The sequence below is a fragment of the Olea europaea genome, chromosome 15 (genome assembly GCF_002742605.1).
Source record: "Olea europaea var. sylvestris chromosome 15, O_europaea_v1, whole genome shotgun sequence".
NCBI lineage: Eukaryota > Viridiplantae > Streptophyta > Magnoliopsida > Lamiales > Oleaceae > Olea > Olea europaea.
Window position 1 is genome coordinate 25,466,675 of NC_036251.1, and position 8,057 is coordinate 25,474,731.

Consider the following 8,057-nt stretch of genomic DNA (forward strand, 5'->3'; position numbering starts at 1 on the left):
TATGTGGATTTGAGCATTCAAGGGTTGTTTAGGAAGAGAGCTTAAGTTACAGAATGCAAGACGAGATGGGTACAAGTGGATGAATTTGTTAACCTGTCTCTCGTTTTTTCTTTTTAATCATTTGAGTTTATCTATTTTACTCTTCAAAAGTGAAACAAGTTTAAAATGAAGGATTATGCTACATGTACTCACACTTTTGTACAAAAAGTTTTACTTACACTCACAATAGGGGTGGGGACCACACAGCCGACATTTTTGAATTCATGTGGGGTCCGCATTTTTTGTGAGTGTGTGTAACCCATTTTGTCAAAAGTGTGAGTTCATATATATTAATCCTAAAATGAATTCTCGGTTTAATGATATAGAATAGATTACATTTGTATCATGGGTTATAGCTTCTGAGCATAGCGACATCAATACCCTACATCAATATTTCACAAATCCTCCACGCAACAAATCCACAAAAATCAGCAAACACCATATCATATTATTCCAATACACTCCATTGCTAACATACATCCATATACGAATTCTTATTCATGCTAGATTACAAAGAACCTCAGACTTCTCGAAACCTTAAAAAGCCAAAAAGACATGTTTTCTGCAGCCATATAACATATTCCCTAATGAAAGCTCCTCAATCTATGTGACTGATATCAGATTATAGGAGAAGTATTTGCTGCACAAGGAAATGATCGACTGATCACTTGGTAAGGATGCATCTAATTGGTGATCCCTCTGCACCAACCAACCTTAAAGGTAAGCAATGCACGGTATATATTCCAGGTCGAACATTATCGAGTTTCAGGCCTTCAACGAGGATAATTTCCTGAAAATAATACATATTCTTCGTCTATATACTTCATTCCAGCAAAGGAAAAAGGATATCAGAGAAACAATACTTACCCTGCTTTTTAAGAAAACGAGATGAGAAGTAATTAGATCATCATGAGCAGCAACAGATAGGTAATCGATTCCTAGGATGATAATCAAATGAGTGAACCACGTTATAACTCTAAAACATTGCACTGAAATGTCGAGATAACACTTACCAACGAGTTTAATGTCAGTGTTATCTACAAGCCACTGCGCCCCGTCTTTCATAAATCCCACATAACTCGCGTCGAATTCCTTTTTGTACATAAGACGCCTGCTAACAAATTGCATCTGTTATCCTCGATCACCGTGGGGAAAATATTCTGGTTACTTAAACCAACCTAAAAGTATGTTGTTATTGAAATATGAACCCAACCTGGCCATTAGCTGAACTAATCCGAAGCAAAAATTAGGTTCCTTTGGTTGATCAACAAATACAGTAACATATTCGGAAACAAAAACTTACTTAAAAAGTAAGTTTAAGTTACTTTCGAACTCTCCAATCATGCTCAAACAATGAATAAAGCATTTAAAGTGTTACTTAAAAGTAAGTTTAAGCTACTTTTGATGGATTAGTAAACATACATACTGTTTAAGCAATTCCAGCACAAAGAAGCTCTAAGCAAAGTTATTCTTAATGGAAAATTACCTGTCAGTGTTTAGTGTTCTAAATAGCACTCTTTTCACTCCCTTGGGAATATTTAAGGACTCCATAACTTCAGCTGAAAGAGAATTGGAATTAGAGCCTCAGTATTTATCAAGACATGGGAAACCATAAGATTTCAAGGGTCATTTGTCAGACTTCAATTTTTGTTTCTTGTTTCTTTAAAAGCCCTTTCATTCATAAGAAGGCTACAATAACTTATCCAAACATAATAAAAACAACTTCTTAGAAGCAACTTTTAACTTTTCAAAAGACTAACGAAAACGATTTTGATTGAAATTCACAAGCAAAGCAAATAGAGATGTGTACCAGTTATATTCTTATCTCTTGGAACATCAACAAGCAACGCTGGACCTGTTCAAAAACACAAAAACAAACCTCAACTCCAATGATCAAATATATAAGAAAATTAAATTCATAAATATCGATACCGTTAAGAACTCTAAGATCAAGTGTATCCACATCATATCCTTCATCGAAGTAGTTATCATACATATGCCCTGGTGCATCAACATGAGTACCAGAGTGCACAGGTAATTTCATTTCCGAGAAATTATAGTCCGAGCCATTCTTCATGCTCTCCAACAGCGTTAGAAACCGACCGACGCCCTCGGTAGAACTCCCCACAGGTGTATTGGGAGTGAACCTGTGTGTGATGTCAATTATTTCTCCGTTATCATAAACTTCCCTTCTCGAAGGACTCGAGATCGTATCACCAATTCCGACACAAGTCCCCGATTCATCGCCATAACCAGAAGGGTAAGCATCACTGGATAAAGCCGCAGATCGTAAAGAAATTACCAGCAACTCGGCAAAAATTATTAAAATATGCACAGACCTCATTCTTCCTCCCAATGGGTGGAAAAAAAGAAAGAAAGAAAAGAAAAAAAATTAAATTGCCTAGAACAAAATATCAGATTATACTTATCTGTTGTTACTAAGAGACATTGACTTAATTGTGGTCAGTGTTTAAGAGCATCGGCATCAAAGTTACACGTTTCTATAGGTAGGAATATTTTGTCCAGGTGGCAATGTTTTATTCGATATTAAATTTCTGTTTTTTCTTTCTTGTCGGAACTCCGAAATTATTGAACTCCGTATCAAACATAAAAAGGATACGATGCTTCTAGAATGATTTGGGTTATGGGTGACAACTGACACTGGATCGGGTTTGGTCGGCTCAATCCTTTGATGCCCAAGCTGGGTTCGGGTTCACGAGTTAGACTCGGCTCAGCCATTGGTTCATGAGTCGGGTTTAACTGTTCATGAGCCCATGACTCAGCTCATTGTTTCTGAGGAAAAAAATTAAGAAAACCTGTCAATCCACAGCTCAAAACGAGCAGAATCATGAAATAAATAGTATTTGACTCATCTCAAAATGAATCCGAGTTGTTCATGGATCGAATCCAGATGAGTCGTGCTGTAAGCAACTCAATCCATTTAGGGTTCGGCTACATATACACAAGGGTGTACACTCCAGTGTACACGCCCGGATACAAATGTCTTTTTCCATCCATTTATCACCTCTAATTTGGGTAGGACAAGTTCTCAGTACTAGTGTCGGATAAAAGTCAAATACCATATAATATGATTCTCCAAACCCTCACTCTCAAAAGTTAATTTACGTCATTAACCCATGAAGTTTAGACTTTTTATAGTTTGATGATTCTCATTCGTTTTTTAATTTTTTTTTTATCGACCACTTGGGCCTCCTATGTACAATGGAGGTCGCCAACCTAGACAATGGTCCTTCTTGATCGTCCATTGACCTTAAGTTGTTTAGTTTTTAATATGAAAGTAAACAATACTCAAGATTTAATCCTGAATTCATATGTAAATTCTCGTAGAATAAAGTTTCACGTGATCTCTCTTACATTATCCCAATTTTACAAAGAAGTAAAATAGTTAGAATTATTGCCTGTGAAATGAAAAAGATTTTAGATCCAACAATTAAGAGTTAATAACCTAAATGGTGAACTTTGGAAAAAAGTTTTCACCGGGTCACTGAATTTTAAAAATTACCCAAGTTATCGTTGAATTTTACAAAAGGTTTCCACGGGGTCATTGAACTTTAAAAATTATCTCATTCATCATCGAGCTTTGCAAAAACTCAGTGACCCATGGGAAAGTTTTTGCAAAGTTCGGTGACCTCGTGGAAATCTCTTGACAAGTTCAATGATGAATGGAGTGATTCTTGAAGTTTAGTGATCTCTTGTAAACCTTTTGCAAAGTTCAGTAACAGCTTAGGTGATTTTTAAAATTCAATGATCCAATGAAAACTTTTTGCAAAGTTCAGTGACCATTTGGATTACTAACCCCAATTAAGGGCATGTGGCCTACCGAAATATTTGGCATTGATGCATCTATGGATGAAACAAACTTAAAACCATGAAAATATCTTCGGTACGACTTGATGGTGACTATTCTTTAGTGATCCAATTGTGCATTTTGTTCTCTCTCTATAGGCCTTTTAGGCTTATTTGCTAAGCCTATTTATACAAATTTATAATAGAGGATCAACCACTAAACCTCGACTATTTCGCAAATGAAATAACTAGGGTACTTATAATAATTGAAATTAAAAACGAACTCAAATGTCAGTTCCAATTTGGATTTGATTCTACAATACATATTGATAATAACAATATTGCATACCCGAGGACCTTTTTCTTCGAGGACTCCCGAGCAAGCTCCGTCTCACTCTTCTGCCAAAATGTTCTCGAGATAATATAGTCCTCGAGGATTATATCTCGAGGACTGTTCTTATACTAATATGAAAACTCACCCCCTACCGTCCTCGAGAATATGTCCTCGGGTCATTGCTCATCAACATATCTTTGAGATGCATATGCCCAGCGAACAGACGCCTAAACGCCTAAGGACTTTATATCAACTCTAACATCACTAGTCAAACAGTTCCATTACGAGTAGGACATTCCTCACAAACAACTCTATCGGATAAGAACATCCACCCGATTCCAATTCTATCAAGGATATACTACCTACCCCTACAAATATCAACCTTGGACATTATTCAGGTACGTTTTCATTATTCTCTAGTTTATAGCCTCACACGTATAATTTTCTTTCTGACTTAAGTATTGGAGGGATGATGAGAACATATCTCGTTACCTTTATTTCAGGTACCGAAAGATAACAATCGCGCTCATCCAGGGTCCTCAAGCTCGAAAAATCAACTTGTATGATTTTTGTTAGCATCATTGGGGCTGTTTGTGGGAAGCGCTACCAAAAGCATGGTTAATACGTGATTAGATCTTTCTCCCGCAAGTTCATCCACTCCCATCACTTATCCTACTAAAGATCAACTGGCTCATCAAGAAGAGTCGTCAGAAGTGCTCGCACCCCAACAAGCAGTCGTCACAACTAACGCCTTCGAAGAGCTACGTCAGTAGGTTGCCACGCTAACATAGCTGTTAAGTTAAAGAAATTCGCATCCGTCACCAGTACAGGCAGAGCATGGTGGTTTTATGGCCGATGCTCGAGCCCGACCACCAAACCCCGCAACTGGCAGAGTAGGGACCTCGGGTCTTCGTAATATGGCCTCGGTCTCAAGATCGGTTGCTATGGATTCAAGTGAGATTGCCCGGATCATTCAAGAAGGAATTACAACTGGCCTGCAACGAAATGCTCGGGGGCCAGCAGATTTTACCCCTAACACTCCATTCACGCAGGAGATATTGTCATATTCCTTGCCCAACAGATTCAAATATCGTTGCATTAAAGAGTATGATGAGACGACCGACCCAATCAACCATCTCAATCTATATACTGATGTCATGAATTTGCAAGTTGTGCCGGATCAGGTTATGTGCAAAGCCTTCCCACAAACGCTGACTAATGCTGCTAGAGATTGGTTCTCGATATTGGAGCCCAACTCCATAGCATCATTCTCAGATTTGTCTAATAAGTTCTCAGCCTTCTTTGCAAGTAGCAAGCGAATAAGAAAAACTGCGGCCTCTCTCATGCAACTTCGCCAGTGACCAAATGAAATACTACGAGAATTTATGACGAGGTTTAATAAAGAAAGGCTTCAAATACCCGACATGCACATCACGACGACTGTCTCCGCCCTCACTTAGGCCATAAGATGTGAAGCCTTCAAGATATCCTTATCAAAGACCCCACCGCAGAAAGTGACCATGCTCCTTACCCGAGCTAAAAAATACATTAATATGGAAAAAACGCTGAATCGAAAGAGATCTGGTCCTTATGAAAAGGTCAAGAACAAGAAGCAACATGATCCTGTTTCTCGACCAGAGTATGCTCGAGAAAATTGCAAGAATGAAGGTCCACCAGGGCCTCTCACCCGGTTGCCTCCAAGGCAAATATCTTAATGGAGATCAAAGATATGGAAGAGTTGAAGTGGCCTTCAAGAATCAAGTCGCCCCTGACACAAGAGATAGGAGCAAGTATTGTGAATTTCACCGAGATCATGAGCATACCACGAAGGATTGTCAAGCCTTGCATCTCTTAAGGAATTACATTAGTCATGATAAACGCCCGAGGAATGACCGTGACAATCGAAAAGAGCCTGGAGTAGGAAGCAGTGCTCAACCAACTGCCGGGACAATTAATATTATCATTGGAGGCATAGCATCTAGAGGAGGCACAAACACTGGGCGAAAGCAATATACCCGCCAACATGCTCATACCTCAAGGGAATCCCGTGATAAACTCAAGGACATTACCTTTGGGGCAAAGGATTTGGAAATAGTATCATATCCTCATGACGATGCCTTGGTCGTCTCTACAATTGTGGCTAACTTCAAAGTAAAGAGGATTCTGATTGATAATAGGAGTGCAACAAATATACTCTCACAGGAGGCTTTCGCTAAAATGGGGATCTCTCCCAAATAGCTCAAAGCAGTTAAAACTCTCCTACATGGATTTGGTGGTGGAGTCATTATTTCGAAAGGAATCGTCGAGCTTCCGCTTATTTTGGGTTCTGACAGTGCACAAGTGACGGAGATCACGCTCTTTAAAGTGGTTAACACTTCTATGGCTTAGAACATCATTCTGGAAAGACCCTTACTGAACAAAATCCAAGCCATTGTATCAACTTTCCACCTGGCCATGAAGTTCCCAATAGGTCATGGCATCGGAGTAGTTCGAGGAGACCAAACAGCTGCTAGACAGTGCTATGTTACTAGCATTCGAGGAATGAGTACAGACGTCATGCAACTTTCAGACCTCGAGCTTGAGCCAAGGGGTAGATTTGCTCCGATTGAGGAATTGGAAGTGGTAGAGCTCGAGCATTGAAAAATGGCAACTATTGGTCGGGATCTCAAGGCCAGCCTCCGGGAGGAACTCATCAATTGTCTGTCCCGCAACATCGATGTTTTTGCATGGAAGGTCGAGGATATGCTAGGGATAGACCCTGAAATTGCAGTCCATAGACTCAACATAAGCCCAGGGGCCAAACCTGTTAAGCAAAGGAAGAGGCAGTTTGCGCCAGAAAGACGTGTGGTCATTCAAGAAGAGGTCGACAAACTGGTAGTTCATAAGGAAAGTCCAATACCCCGATTGGCTCGCTAATGTTGTTCTTGTGAAGAAGGCCAGTGGTAAATGGAAGGTCTACATCGACTTTACATATCTCAATAAGACATGCCCTAAAGACAGCTACCCGCTCTCCAGGATAGACAATCTTGTGGATAGCACCTCCGGACATAAGTTGTACAGTTTCTTAGATGCATTCTCAGGGTATTATCAAATCCTCATGGCCGATGAAGACCAAGAGAAGACTTCATTTATGGTTGATTCAGCCTTATACTGCTATAGGGTGATGCTGTTTGGGTTGAAAAATGCTTGGACAACATATCAGAGGCTCATCAACAAAGTTTTCGCTGATTTGATAGGGAAGAACATCGAGGCCTATGTTGATGACATGGTGGTGAAAAGCAAGAACGTAGAGCAGCACATATCCAATCTGGAGGAGGTGTTCACCACCCTACGAAAATATCAGATGAAGCTCAACCCAGAGAAGTGTGTGTTCGGTGTAGTTTCGAAAAAAAATTTAGACTTCATGATCACTCATCGGGGGATAGAAGCAAACCCTGATAAGATCCAAGCCTTGGTAGTAATGGAATTGCCCATGACTAAGAAATAGGTGCAAAAATCGACAGGTAGGGTAGCAGCCCTAAACAGGTCTATGTCCCGAGCAGCAGACAGATGCTTCCCTTTCTTCAAAGTTCTTAGAGGTAGCTAATCCTTTGAATGGAATGAGGAGTGTGAAAAGGCTTTTCAGGAGCTCAAATAGACATTGGCCTCTCATCCTATCCTCACCAAACCAGAGCCCGGGGATACTTTGTTATATACTTAGCAGTGTCTCAAAACGCAGTGAGCAACGTCTTGGTGAAAGAGGTCAATAGAGTCCAACAACCCATTTGCTACGTAAGTAAAGTCTTACTTGATGCAGAAACTAGGTACACTTTGGCCGAACAACTCGTCCTTACCCTAATAGTGGTGGCACAAAAGCTTTGGCAATATTTTCAGTCTC

General features: G+C 39.8%; 1 protein-coding gene across 1 annotated transcript; it reads right to left on the reverse strand.

Annotated features, from left to right (window-relative positions):
- Positions 1–432: 432 nt before the first annotated feature.
- LOC111410630 (kynurenine formamidase-like) lies at positions 433–2,517 on the reverse strand. The gene is made up of 6 exons (XM_023041067.1): positions 1,972–2,517; positions 1,850–1,894; positions 1,526–1,598; positions 1,053–1,150; positions 907–977; positions 433–829 (listed from the first exon to the last, which is right to left on the reverse strand). The coding sequence occupies exons 1-6, from the start codon at positions 2,381–2,383 to the stop codon at positions 704–706; spliced, it is 825 nt and encodes a 274-aa protein (XP_022896835.1). The 5' UTR covers positions 2,384–2,517; the 3' UTR covers positions 433–703.
- Between the last annotated feature and the right edge of the window lie 5,540 nt (positions 2,518–8,057).

What these genes read in the sequence shown, in the direction of transcription:
- LOC111410630 (XM_023041067.1), bottom strand. Translation starts at nt 2,383, where the DNA reads ATGAGGTCTGTGCATATTTTAATAATTTTTGCCGAGTTGCTGGTAATT. An exon ending in AGAACACTAAACACTGACAG is followed by an intron (nt 1,151 to 1,525) that starts GTAATTTTCCAT and finishes ATTTGTTAGCAG; the next exon opens with GCGTCTTATGTACAAAAAGG. An exon ending in CACTGACATTAAACTCGTTG is followed by an intron (nt 978 to 1,052) that starts GTAAGTGTTATC and finishes TTATCATCCTAG; the next exon opens with GAATCGATTACCTATCTGTT.